Source organism: Narcine bancroftii, chromosome 4 (genome assembly GCF_036971445.1).
Source record: "Narcine bancroftii isolate sNarBan1 chromosome 4, sNarBan1.hap1, whole genome shotgun sequence".
In the NCBI taxonomy this organism is placed as follows: domain Eukaryota; kingdom Metazoa; phylum Chordata; class Chondrichthyes; order Torpediniformes; family Narcinidae; genus Narcine; species Narcine bancroftii.
In genome coordinates this window covers 274605591-274620649 of record NC_091472.1, presented here as the reverse complement: position 1 = coordinate 274620649, position 15059 = coordinate 274605591, and the positions used below count along the sequence as shown (strand labels likewise).

At 41.6% G+C, this 15059-nt stretch overlaps 1 protein-coding gene across 34 annotated transcripts in view; it reads left to right on the top strand.

Moving 5' to 3' along the window:
* Positions 1–15059, top strand: part of kynu (kynureninase) — a 207536-nt gene that overhangs the window by 71442 nt on the left and 121035 nt on the right. For 33 of the 34 annotated variants that reach the window (XM_069935085.1, XM_069935086.1, XM_069935055.1 and 30 more), the window contains one exon: positions 4302–4384. The exons of the other annotated variant lie outside the window; for it this stretch is intronic. In XM_069935085.1, coding sequence (XP_069791186.1) covers positions 4302–4384 — 83 coding nt within the window. The remainder of the gene's footprint in view (positions 1–4301; positions 4385–15059) is intronic. 34 annotated transcript variants of the gene reach the window in all.

Sequence of the window (15059 nt, the reverse complement as noted above, 5' to 3'; positions counted from 1 at the left end):
TCAATCTCTGCCTTAAATGCACCCAACAATTTGGCTTCCAGAGCCACCCATGGGAACATATTCTAGAGGTTCACCATTCTGGCTAAATTCCTCCACATCTCTGTTTTAAATGGGTGCACTTCAATGCTGAAGTTGTGCCCTCAACTCCCATACAATGGTAAACAGCTTAGACACATCTACTCTGTAAAGGCCTTTCAACATTCAAAATGCTTCCATGCGGACCCTCCTCATTCTTCTGAACTCAAACAAGTTCAGTCCAAAAGCTGTCAAACTGTTCCTCGTATGCTAAAGCTTTGTTCCAAGAATCATTTTTGTGAAACTTCTCCGAACCCTCTCCAATGCCAGCATATCCTTTCTTAAATAAGGAGCCTAAAACTGTCCCATGCTCCAAGTGAGGCCTCACCAGTGCTTTATAAAGCCTCACACCCCTGCTCTTGTATCACATTCCTCTAGATATGAACACCAACATTGTATTTACCTTCTTCACCACGGACTTAAACCTGGAGGTTAACTTTTAGGCTATCCTGCATGAGAACTCCCTAATCCCTTTGCACTTCTGAAGTTTTTATTTTCTGATTATATATTTGCTTTGTGAGATCACAATTTTTTTTCTGTTCTCCCAACATAAAAAGATTTGAACTTGGATAATTTCTCAACCTCAGCAAGTCTAAAGTCTATATCAATAGTCCATTGTAAATCGAATATCTGAGAAGTATGAGAGTAGTAGCTAATCATCTAAGAAATAATAACTATGCACTTTTTGTCACATTACTATTGGCTAGAATATCAGAGATTAAATAATTTGCTCTTCATCAAAGTAAATCTCTGTGAGCTTTAACATCCACTTGAGGGATAAAAATTATGATGTCTTTTGACAATGTTGCATTCAGCCAATTTTCTGGAGTTTGTCCAAATTATGCAGTCATGTTCCTTTAGGAGAGACAAAAATTGCAATTGAGGTGCTTGACATTAAATGATTAGACAAATAAATACTCTGTATGGTGATATGTAATTACACCACTAGGTCACTAGGGGTCATCCCGGTGAACTTGTATATAAAGCAGTCCAGAGCTACAGTCTAGCCTTCCAAATTTGTCTTGCAGAGAGACAAGAACTCTTAGTGTACATATTAGTTGATTAAATTGTACTGACAATAACCAAGCTGTCTTATACTCGCACTGCTGGTGTGGTTATTGTCAGTACACTCTGAATTTTCAAAGTTGTACAAATCCTAAAGTTCATGTTTCATGTGTATATTGGAATTAAGGTACATATCAAACTGCTGTTGTACACATCAAACCATTATGCTATTCCAAAGTATAAATTGAGTAAGGAAGTGAGATCTGGAATGCAGGGTCATAGTGAATGTAGGGACATGGTGAAACAAGGTGTAGTCTAGCTGCATTTGTAAAGGAGAAAACAGGTACACAGTAGAATTTGTTTTATCTTTCTTCTTGTTTCTGCAAAATACATCCATACCTTTTATAGCCTTTAGACTTGACTATTGCTAGACATTCCTGACTGGCCATCCTTGTTTCACACTTTATAAGCTGGAGATCATCAAAATCCTTGCTGAATATGCACCCTCTAATTCATACTTTATCTGTGCTAAAGCAAAGGCTAAGGAGCCTCGCAACATCACAGCTAGAGCAAAGATGGGTGACACATTGGTTAGTACAACTGCCTCACAACTCCAGAGATCCAATTTCAATCCTGTCCCTGAATGCTGTCTGTGTGGAATTTGCACATATTAACCTGAATGAGTTTCCCCAAGGACTACTGTACTACTTGCACTTGTTTATTGTTGCACTACTTGCTGTTTGTGTGGAATTATTGGGATAGCATATGTGAGTTACATATCTTTATCTTTGCTCTATAAAGTGCACTGACCTGCTGAGTTTCTCCAGCATTGTGTTTTTACTACTTGCTGCATTTTGGTACATACAAATAAAGGCAATTCAATTAAATTCAATTAGCCAGCTTGCTTTGCATCACAATGACATTCTTTCGGTTTTGCTTTTAATAGCATTGGTTAACACTGTAGAAATGCTGTTTAACCTTTGTAGAGAGGCTTGGACGGTTTGCTTAATGGATGCTGCATGAATACTGATCTTGTTAATGGACAGGTGAAGAAGATAGAATGTTTGTGGAAAGACCATGATCAAGTACACAAGATAAATCCGCATTACTTTAACAGAGATAACCACAGCAGTCGCATTTTCCTTTGATTTGATCTCAATGGAACCCAAACATTGCATTATGATGTAATCTTGCTTTCATCTGTACTGATAACTTCAAACCTTTCCCAAAATGTCAGTGCAAGTATATCTTTATTCAGAGCCTTATTCAGAAAATACCTCATCAAATGAGAATTCTGTTGCATTGTTGGAAGCTCATCTTTGCCAGGGTTCAACACTCTGGACTCAGGAATGTTTTTACCATGATAACATTGTTTAACCCAGCCATTCTCAACCCATGATAACATTGTTTAACCCAGCCATTCTCAACCTTTTTTTTTATGGCTATTGGCCCTTCTTCGGGCTCTGCTGAAAGTTTATGGGCTCCCTTCACTGTGAAGCAGTTAAGTTTTGTTTTCTTCCGTACTTCTCCTTCCGACTACATTAAAAAAAAATGTGTAATGTGAGGTGTAAAGAAAACACGGCTTTTACTTTTACTCAGAGGGGTTGTATGGCCCTTGCTGAGAAACAAAGTTTTAAAAAATATTGATGGGTAATGCTTGGCGTATTTTAATTGAGCACACCTTTGCACTACAGATAATGGGGGAATTGCATGAAATGAGCTGAGATCGTTTTTAAAAAAGAAACTTTTTCCAGTACCTTCACTCCTTCCACTTGTCTGACTTCAGACACAGCAATGGTGTCTACCACAAAGCAACATGATCCTATTCTAATCATTGAGTTGCGTCCTGATTACTTTTTCAGCTGTAGGCTTGGAAAAAGAGTTTGATTGTCTTGAATCTCCTATTAATGTGTACAGTCCTGCAAGAGTAATGAATAGGCCTTTAAAAGTCAATGTAGATTTCTTTGGCTTGGCTTCGCGGATGAAGATTTATGGAGGGGTTTATTTATGCAGGCTCGTTTGTGGCTGACAAGTCCGATGCGGGACAGGCAAACACGGTTGCAGCAGTTGCAAGTGAAAATTGGTTGGTTGGGGTTGGGTGTTGGGTTTTTCCTCCTTTGTCTTTTGTCAGTGAGGTTTAGATTGATAGAAAATTAAGAGAAGAAAACTTTTTGGAAATGCTGGCAATAGAACTAAATAAGAGGTGCAGATCTCCCAGGGGAATTTAGGGCAATCTAGATGGGAAAATTTGGGTACTGAAGTGGTCAATTGGTGGGAAAGGATGTACTCAATGTTTGAGTTAGATAGGTGGTTAGCACCATATCTTCATATGGAGTTTGGAGGAGACCCTGCAAGTTTCTGTTCCATGTGTGCAGAATTTTAACAACTTTTCAGTTCATAGCAGCTTGAAGCACTTCCTTTTCAGGATTACAATTTAGATTGCATGCCAACATTTCCTTTTGGATGCTCACTGGCAATGTTTTCGGTGGCAAGCATTTGGCCACATTTGGGAAAGCTTGGTTTTGGTCAGAGTATTTGTCTGACATTGGTGGATGTGACATGGCTATTGCAATTGCCAGCTGGACAACAATGGTGTGGCTTAAAATTAACCTGGTTCTGAAGTGTGTTGGTACATTTTGAGATGCTAATAAGTGTAATAAATATTGCATTGTAGCTAGGAAATGTATAGTGGTTTCATGGAAGGCTGATTTCCCAACTAAATTCCACACCATGGAAAATGGAAATGCAGAGTTGCATTCCCCTGAATAAAATCACATTCATTCTAAGGAGTGTGCCAACATTGCTTGAAATATATTGACACACAGATTGATTAGTTCCCCCCCCCCCCACCACCTTTCAAAATAAGGGTAGGATAGCAATCAGTCCTAGCAAGGAAATGAAAGTCACCAAGAAAGTGTAGGACATGGTGTAGGTGACGTGCTTTTTTTAGTTTAGTTTTAAGTTTTTTTCCCTTTTTATTTATTTTTTGTTAGTCTTTGTTATTTATTCATGCTTTTTTTCCACCCCTTAGTTTTATGACCCCACTGGAAATTGTATCTGAACAATTTAATTGACTTTTTTTTCAGTAGGGTAAGGGTGGGGGGGGAAATAAACACGCACTGTCTATTGTATGAATGTTGAAATATACTGTTTCAATTTTGTGAGTCAATAAAAATTGAAATAAAATATTAGAAAATATTTTTTTTTAATTTATGTTTCAGAGGTGTTTATGGCCATTTTCATGGTTCCTATCCTTGGGCTTTAGCAGATGAATGCCTTGTTGAATTAATGGCTAATATCATTGGTAAGATTAAACTTTTTCTTGTGATTTTTTTGCTGACACCAATGACTTTATGCCATATTTTATATTTGATTTTATTATGAACATTTATCTGATGAATGTGAAATATATATATTGAACTAACATAATTTAAATTGACTGATTCGTTTTTATTTTGCTGTTAAACTTAAAATTTGCTTTGTGGTGCACATTTATTTTCAAGAATGAAGAAAAGTAAAACAGTACAATAACACTCTACGTGTGTAAATTAACACAAGACCAAACAGAAATATTTTGTGAAGGAATTCCATCAGTCATGAACAGTATTTTTTCACCACAGCCAGTATGATAACAACTTTTATTGAGCAAGTTCCTACTCAATGCATTACATTGTACCATTATGTTGCATTCTTAATGATGTGAACCCTGTACCATTACCATTGTACCATTATATTGCATTGCCCAGTCCTTGTTTTTCCTGGAGGAGAAGGTACTGGGCTTCTCCTCCAGGAAAAACAAGGACTGGTTTGACGAAAACAGCCAGGAAATCCAGGAGCTGCTGGCAAAGAAGCGAGCTGCCCACCAGGCTCACCTTACAAAGCCGTCCTGTCCAGAGAAGAAACAAGCCTTCCGTCGCGCATGCAGCCATCTTCAGCGCAAACTCCGGGAGATCCAAAATGAGTGGTGGACTAGCCTCGCCAAACGAACCCAGCTCAGCGCGGACATTGGCGACTTCAGGGGTTTCTACGAGGCTCTAAAGGCTGTGTACGGCCCCTCACCCCAAGTCCAAAGCCCGCTGCGCAGCTCAGACGGCAAAGTCCTCCTCAGTGACAAGATCTCCATCCTCAACCGATGGTCAGAACACTTCCAATCTCTTTTCAGTGCCAACCGCTCAGTCCAAGATTCCGCCCTGCTCCAGCTCCCTCAACAGCCCCTAAGGCTAGAGTTGGATGAGGTTCCCACCCTGGATGAGACATATAAGGCAATCGAACAACTGAAAAGTGGCAAAGCAGCAGGTATGGATGGAATCCCCCCAGAAGTCTGGAAGGCTGGCGGCAAAACTCTGCATGCCAAACTGCATGAGTTTTTCAAGCTTTGTTGGGACCAAGGTAAACTGCCTCAGGATCTTCGTGATGCCACCATCATCACCCTGTACAAAAACAAAGGCGAGAAATCAGACTGCTCAAACTACAGGGGAATCACGTTGCTCTCCATTGCAGGCAAAATCTTTGCTAGGATTCTACTAAATAGAATAATACCTAGTGTCGCCGAGAATATTCTCCCAGAATCACAGTGCGGCTTTCGCGCAAACAGAGGAACTACTGACATGGTCTTTGCCCTCAGACAGCTCCAAGAAAAATGCAGAGAACAAAACAAAGGACTCTACATCACCTTTGTTGACCTCACCAAAGCCTTCGACACCATGAGCAGGAAAGGGATTTGGCAAATACTAGAGCGCATCGGATGTCCCCCAAAGTTCCTCAACATGATTATCCAACTGCACGAAAACCAACAAGGTCGGGTCAGATACAGCAATGAGCTCTCTGAACCCTTCTCCATTAACAATGGCGTGAAGCAAGGCTGTGTTCTGGCACCAACCCTCTTTTCAATCTTCTTCAGCATGATGCTGAACCAAGCCATGAAAGACCCCAACAATGAAGACGCTGTTTACATCCGGTACCGCACGGATGGCAGTCTCTTCAATCTGAGGCGCCTGCAAGCTCACACCAAGACACAAGAGAAACTTGTCCGTGAACTACTCTTTGCAGACGATGCCGCTTTAGTTGCCCATTCAGAGCCAGCTCTTCAGCGCTTGACGTCCTGCTTTGCGGAAACTGCCAAAATGTTTGGCCTGGAAGTCAGCCTGAAGAAAACTGAGGTCCTCCATCAGCCAGCTCCCCACCATGATTACCAGCCCCCCCACATCTCCATCGGGCACACAAAACTCAAAACGGTCAACCAGTTTACCTATCTCGGCTGCACCATTTCATCAGATGCAAGGATCGACAATGAGATAGACAACAGACTCGCCAAGGCAAACAGCGCCTTTGGAAGACTACACAAAAGAGTCTGGAAAAACAACCAACTGAAAAACCTCACAAAGATAAGCGTATACAGAGCCGTTGTCATACCCACACTCCTGTTCGGCTCCGAATCATGGGTCCTCTACCGGCACCACCTACGGCTCCTAGAACGCTTCCACCAGCGTTGTCTCCGCTCCATCCTCAACATCCATTGGAGCGCTTACATCCCTAACGTCGAAGTACTCGAGATGGCAGAGGTCGACAGCATCGAGTCCACGCTGCTGAAGATCCAGCTGCGCTGGATGGGTCACGTCTTCAGAATGGAGGACCATCGCCTTCCCAAGATCGTGTAATATGGCGAGCTCTCCACTGGCCACCGTGACAGAGGTGCACCAAAGAAAAGGTACAAGGACTGCCTAAAGAAATCTCTTGGTGCCTGCCACATTGACCACCGCCAGTGGGCTGATATCGCCTCAAACCGTGCATCTTGGCGCCTCACAGTTTGGCGGGCAGCATCCTCCTTTGAAGAAGACCGCAGAGCCTACCTCACTGACAAAAGGCAAAGGAGGAAAAACCCAACACCCATCCCCAACCAACCAATTTTCCCCTGCAACCGCTGCAATCGTGTCTGCCTGTCCCGCATCGGACTTGTCAGCCACAAACGAGTCTGCAGCTGACGTGGACTTTTTACCCCCTCCATAAATCTTCGTCCGCGAAGCCAAGCCAAAGAAAAATTATATTGCATTCTTAATGATGTGAACCCATGATAGTACAGATTCTATCACCAATGTGTGTATGCACAGATGGTAGTGTAGGATGACTGTGATTGGCTGAAAGCGTAGCCACACCTACTGGCAGGTCTTAAAGGATTGCTCCGAGCCAGACCAGGTCATTCTGGACTGGTTGACCTACTTGTGATATGCTCCAGTCTTCGAGTTAATAAAAGCCTTGGTTTGGATCAACAAGTCTTTGGTTCTTTCGACGAGCTCTACAAACCCCATAGACAGTTATCTCCATATTACAGCAGTTAGAGGTTGAACTACCACCACCTATGCGCAAATCCATTTTAGGGATTTAACAAATAATGACAAGTGAGATTGTTTTCTGTAATAAACTACATTTTCTTCTGTAATAACCTACAAAACAGAGAGATGCCAACTAGGGCAGGGAGTGCAGGCCATTGCAGCCTACAAAGCAAGGACAAATTCCATAGAAGGCAGTGATGCTACATTACCCAATGAGCTGAACACCTTCTATGCCCACTTTGAGAAGGAGAACACAACAGTGCCTACTAGAATCCCTGCAAAGGCTGAGGACCTTGTGATATCTGTCTCCGAGGATGACGTTAGAACATCATTCAAGAAGATAAACTCTCACAAAGTATCAGGCCCTGAAGGTGTACCTGGCAGGGTACTGAAAATCTGTGCCATCGAACTAGCTGGAATATTCAGACATTTCTGATCTCTCATTGCTGCAGTCAGAGGTTGTCACCTTCTTCAAAACAGCATCCATTGTCCCAGTGCCCAAGAAGAGCGGTGTAAGCTACCTTGACGACTATCGCCCAGTAGCACTAACATTTACTGAGATGAAATGCTATTTGCCTATCATCAAAACCACTCCACAGCAAACACAATATTGCTGCCTCTCTACTCGGCTCTGAATCACCTCAAAAACAGCAACTCATACATATGGCCACTCTTCATAGGCTACACCTCAGCCTTCAACACCATTATTCCCTCAGTGCTGGTCAACGAGCTCCAAATCCTGGGACTCTGCACACCCCTCTGCAACTGGGTCCTGACTTCCTAATTGGAAGACCAAAGTCAGTACAAATTGGAAACAACTGCTCCTCTTTACTGAATATCAAGCAGGTACACTTCAAGATGTGTGCTTTGCCCACTGCTCTACTCACTATGTACCCATGACTGTGTGGCCAAGCACCATTCTAATGCTATCTATAAATTTATTAATGACATCAGAGTTGTTGGCAGAATCACAATGTCAATGAAGAAACATACTGGAGGGAGATAGATCAGCTCATTGATAGGAAAACCAAGGAGATGATTGTGGACTTCAGGAGAGAGTCAGGAGAACACAATCTAGTCCTCATCGAGGACTCAGTAATAGAAAGGGTCAAGAACTTCAAATTGCTGGGTGTCAACATCTCAGAGGATCTGTCCTGCAATCATGAAAAAGGCTTACCAGTGGCTATACTTTGAGGTGTTTGAGGAGATTTGGTATGTCACCGAAGATTCTTGAAAACATCTAATGGTGTACCATGAAGAGAATTCTGGCTGGTTGCATCACTGTCTGGTATGGAGGTGCCAATGTTCAGGACCAGAAAACACTCCAGAAGGTTAATAACTTGACCTGTGACATCACAAGTACCAGACTTCACTCCATCAAGGACATCTACAAGAGGCTGTATCTTAAGAGAGCTGCCTCTATCCTCAAGGACTCCCACCATGCCCTCTTCACTCTGCTACCATTGGGGAACAGATACAGGAGCCTAAAGATGAACACCTAGCAGCACAAGGACAGCTTCTTCCCCACTGCCAACAAATTCCTGAATGATCAATGAACAAAAGACACTACCTTTGACTTCTCATGCACTATTTGTATTTATTATTGTAAGGTGAATGTTTGCACTTTAATGCTGTTGTGAAACAATGAATTTCATGACTTATTTATGATAATAAATTTTGATTCATTTACTCAAATTGAGAGATTATAATATCAATATAATACCTGCACTACATCTTCTCACTTCAGGTTACAAACTCAATCTAGTATGCTTGTATCCAATTTAGTTATGTAATATGTTTTCTGGTGACAAATCGCCTCATCTCTTCAGAACCTTGGAAGATGGGATTCATTTAAGATCTCTTCACACTTCAATACATATATTCATTGATGATTCAGTGATGTACTTCCAGACAATAACCAGATCACTGCTTTCCAACTACAATAACATCACTGGCAAGAGACCATTCATTTGAATTTAGATTTGATGGCCTTGATAAGTTGCTTCTTTAACTTCCCCATTTGTTCTTCAGTGTAGGGTGTGTACAACCAAATTAATTTGCTCCACTCCCAGCCCTCTTCCATTGTGTTGCCTATAATTGCATTATTGTCTGTTTTTGCCTGGCCTCTTTACTGTTGGTTTGGCTAATTGTGCAATTACCAACTACTTAAGGCCTTTTATAGTCAAACATTTAGAGAATTGTAAAGACTGGTTACCTCTGCCTTTAAACTTCTCCGCTTAACTGCATAAAAGGTCCATTGGTGTATTGGCAGGTCCAATGAGATCTGGGTTACCTCCACCAAGAGTGGTAGTGTCAGAGGTGGGTGAAGTTTCTCCACCTGTGTTAAAGGATTGCCGCTGAAAGTGGCTCCAAGCAGGACGGTAAGATGATTGACATCGTGCTGACAGCCCTGTCGTCCCGCTGCACTGCCACAGAGTGGCCGGAGGAGCTGTCAGGCTGCTCTCACTCAATCTGCCCTACTCCTTCAAGCTGCTTCTCCATCCTGCTCTCTCATACTGGCTGTTCATTCACCCCATTCCCTTGCCCTGCTCCCTCATGCTTCCATGCTCCTGTTGGGTCTGTCAGGCAGCAGGGTAGAGGGATTAGTGTGGGGCCGATAGGGTGGGGGTGGGGGATGAGGCAAGAGGAAGGGGTGGGGAATGGAGCAAGAAGGGAGTGGCAGGGCAGGACTGTCACAGGGCAGCCACTGCTGTGCTACACATCCTGCCTCATTTTGTCTTGGGAAGCTGGCACACTGCTCTGGCCAAGTAAAAGGACTATGTGATCTGCCTTTTCTGACCTCAGCATAATTTTTCCTTTTAAAAAAAAAATGAGCAGGTGATTACGTGGCTTCTGTGCATAAAAAAAAAAACCTTTTAGAAAGCTTAAAAAATAATGAAACATCACAATTGTATCCTTCAGGGTGTTGACAGAACAGTGGTTACTGCTGATGTTGACCTTGGGTTTAGTCATGATGGAGGTTCTCTATTATCTGGGTGAATGACTGAGTTTACGGTCATGCACCCAAGTACAAAGCACATATTCGCTGCAGCCAAATGGGTGGTTCTGTTTTTTTTTAAATACAGAAGTATACATTACCCCAGCATAGAAAGAGATAATAAATATAAAATGGAGAAAAATGGATACTCACAGTTACAGTTGATGCAAAGTAAAAATTATGCAGACAGGCCCTTTGTGGTGCTGGAGTAGTTTATTGTTAAATTTGTAAGGGGAGGTTCAAGAACCTGGCACCTGTAATAAAAATAATTTGTTCTTCAAGGTGAGGTAGAGCTTCACCTGTAAATCTGTGGGGGTAATGCACTGCTCTTGGTGCTGTTGGTGTGCCCTCCTTCACATCAGGAAGACTGGATGTTGAACAGTGTCACTCAGTCTGCTGCAACAGCATGGATCTCCCTGTGGCCATGCTGTTGCAGCAGACAAAGTGATGGTGCTCAACCACTTTAATCCCATAATCCCATTCAAAAACTGAACTGTCTGTCCATGGCCTTAAGTACTGCTACCCTGCAACCACGGGGTCTGTACCCAAGATGGCGATGCCAGTGCTGGGCAGCATGCCATCAGGGGTTGCAGACTCCAGGGAACAGCAGACTGGTGCAGAGCACCAGATGATGTGAGAACACTCTCCATTGAAAGAAGCATGAGATGACCATAAAGGACTGTGACCATAGCAGCGGACCAGCAAGGGTCTGAGCAGCTGAAGGACTCGCATAATCTGCTGGCAATTTGCAGTTGAAGTACCCATACAGACTGTTGGTTGCTGGAAACTGGATCATGGCAACCAGGTACCTGAACCAGGATTCGAGAGGGTGCAGAGTGCAAGAGAGGCTTTTTGGCACTGAAGGCTTTCTGATCATATCAGAGGTTTGAATCGAGAGCTTGGGCGGCTGATAATTTGAACTACCGTCTGTGTGGGAGCACTGGAGTTGAATGCACAGACCCTCAGTGTCTGTAAAGTGACTCTTTTGCTTCTCTTTCTCTTACTGTTGGGGTTTAGAGACATTATACAGTTAAAGATCTTCTGCCTACGAGTCTGTGCTGCCGAATTACACCCATGTGACCAATTAACCCACTAACCTTTGCATCTTTGGAATGTGGGAAGAAACTGTTGCACCTGGATGAAATCACAAGATCACAGGAACAATGTACAAACTACTTGTAGATGGCAATGGATTTGAATCTGGGGCACTGGCGCTGTAATAGCCTTGTGCTATGCTAACCACAACACCCAATTTTTTTGCTGAAATTCATGGAAAGGAAGTGTCTTTTGTCAGATCATTTCTCATGCCTACTTTGCCAGTTAATGAAAAATATGCGAGGATTTCAAAAGAACTTCTGCACTTTCTTTAAAAAATTGTATTTTTTTTTAAAAAAGAACAATTTGACAAAATCAAAAAGAATGAAAATGTTGTGCTAAAAGCAGAAAGCCAGATGATATTAATGGGGGTTGAAAATCCTGCTGTAACTGCAGTGAAACTATCCTCCCACGAGATGCTGTGATTTTAGTAAAAACACAAATGCTGAAGGAACTCAGCAGGTGTCTCAGTATCTGGGGGGAGGTAAATGTATCTAAATGACCATTTCAGGCCTGAACCCAGAGCCTCTAGCCTAAAATATCAGTTATTTATCTTTACCTCCTATGGACGCTGCGAGACCTGCTGAGTTCCTCCAGCATTTCTGTGTTTTTTAACTATCCTTCCCACCAGTACTTTTTGGAGCTTCAAACCATCGTCTGTGTGAGTGCAATTTTACACTGGTGCTACATTCCATATTTTGAATTCTTCCATCTTTTCAGTTTTTGATAATTATTTCAAAGTCAAGCAAAGAATTACTGAAATCCTAAAATATAAAAAAAATAACTCACCCTATCACTTGCTATAAAAATGAATGTTTAGTTGTGGGATAGGAAGAAACCAAATAACTATTCCACAATCTGGTTTGGAGACTTTACAATGTTTGATTTGTTCTTGATTGCTAAGGTTCAGAATTTTAAACATGGGGAAAAGCAAAGATTGCAAACTCTAGTATACAAGCAAATCATTCTAAGATCTGCAAAGAGAATCAGATATAATCATCAATTGCGCAGTCGATGGCAAAGGAATTTCACCATAGTTATTTCCAAGATATTTCATACTTTCCAAAACAAGGAACAAAATATGCTGTCCATTCATGGTTTGACCTATTTTAAGTGTGGAATTGAAAGATCTAACTTCGCTGATAAGTGAATTGTGTTACATTTTGACTCTCAGTGGGGTGCTTGTCAAATATATATCCCTGGAATACAAGTGGAAGGTTACCAAAACTGACAGTTTTCTGGTCAGCCAACATCTTGAAGATTTACTGATTGAGCCATAACAGAAACATTCAGACTGGAAAGGAGAATAATTGAAAACCTACTAAGTCAGCTCCTGGGAATGATCAGTAAATCATAATGGAAAATTGAGAGAAAATTCCATGCTTCAACCTTGAACAGAGAAGAAGCTAAGGGGAGACATTAGAGTTTCAAGATATTAAATGACAGTATGAGAAATGGGAAACACACCACTGAAGGTGAAAACGGAGGTAATTTTAGAGACCGCTGGGTGCCATAATAGGCGTTTCTAAATGGACAGGATGATTTGAGCCAAATGTTCTCATTTTGGGGTCTTGTGTTCTCATACTTTGCAACTGAAGATGATGGTCGGATTCTTCAGTATTTTATTGATGGTGAAAGGATAGTGAGTAATTGTTCATGCTGACAGCTCTGAGTATCATTTTGTTCATTTGGTTTCCCACACCATTTGCTGCATTTGATTTTATCCTTTGAGCATGAGTTATTTTAGATGATCTTTTCTGAATATTCCCTTCAGGTCATAACGTTCCATTCCATCTGTCTCTTTCATTTGTCATTGAATGTTATCATGTCAGCATGGATTTCATAGGATGCTGCTGTGCCATTTTCTTTAGCATCTTTGATTTCACTCCCTTTTGTAATATTAAATCTATTCAGCATGTCAAAATCCCTGTAATTTTAATATTCAAACATGTAGTCAATTTTTTATCTATTATGCTATTTTTTTTTAATTGGCTTTCCATGTAGTTTTAAGTAATATTGCCAATACATATACAGTACAACTCCGATTATCCGAAATGGTTGGGATAAATGTTTTTTTTTCGGATAATTTTTTTTTCGGATAGTCATCTTTTAAAAAAAAAACAGCACAATAGCAACAAGAAAATACTTGTATGAATGTTTAAACAACATAAAAAAGGAAGGCCTTTTAAGCATTAAAATGTTTAACTCTCCAAAAAAATGCTGGCCACCACCAATTTCCCAACTTCAGCTGATCCCCAACATGTACCAACCCCTGTTGTTGATCCCTGGGAAGGCTTCCCAGGCCAGTGGAACATTCACTGGTGAGTGTCAGGCTCCTCCCTCCCTGGTCACGAGAGCTCCCGATGCTGGAGTCCCTACTTCGAATTCTCCCCTCTGCTTACCACACACGCACATTGGAGAGTCCTGTGTGTGTGTGTGGTAGTAGGCTAAGGTGAGGGTTCAGAGTTGGCATTGAGGAACTCCGCTGCACTGAGGAGGGGTGGGAACACCACAGAGCCCAAGGTTCTGCTCCTGCCCATGAGGATTTTGGAGAATCTGATTTTGGATAATCGGTGTTGTACTGTATTTTGTTCCAAGTTGCCTTTGAACTAATTTAAAAGCCAATCACCATTGACAAGTTGTGAATTATAGAGGGATGTAGATAGGTAAAGATTTCAGAATTGCTTTTTCTCAAGGTTGTCAGTGAATAATTTTTTCTAAAAATCCGCGATTTAATAGTCTTCATCATGATTCAGGGCTCAAGCCCGAAACATCAATTATGTTTTTTTTTTTTTACCTTTGCTATATAAAGGACACGTTTGACCTGCTGAATTTCTCCAGCATTGTGTGTATTGACATCTTTTTTAGAAACAGAATTGTGTTTCAGTCTCGTTCTCTTGGACACTGAGACCACTTGTAGAACCATAGAACATTACAGCCCAAAAAACAGGCCATTCAACCCTTCTAGTCTGTGCCAACAATTATTCCACTAGTTCCAATGACCTGCTTGTGATAGTACAGACCTACCACCAATGTATATAGTTACAGTATCTAGAGTGTAATGACTGTGCTTACAGCAATTGGCTGAGAGCTTAGCCACGCCTACTGTCTGGGCTTTAAAGGGTTGTGTCCCTAGCCAGCTCGGATCATTCTGGACTGGTCGGCCACCTGTGAAGAGCTCCTGCCTTTTGCTAATAAAAGCCTTGGTTTGGATCAACACGTCTTTGGTTCTTTCAACGAGCTCTACACTGCTCCCATTCCATAACCCTCCAGTCCTCTCCTATCCATGTATTTATCCAATGTATTAAAAATTAAGATTGAGCCCACATTCACTACATCAGATGGCAGTTCATTCCACACTCCCACTCTTTGCCCTAATGTTCCCCTGACTCCTTTCACCTTTCATCTTAAAACTATGACCTTTTGTATTTATCTCCCCAAATCTAAGTAGAAAAAGTCTACTTGCATCTACTTTGTGTATACTTATCATAATCTTGTAAACCTCAATCAAATGACTCCTCATTCTTCTTCACTCCAAGGAACAAAATCCTTACATG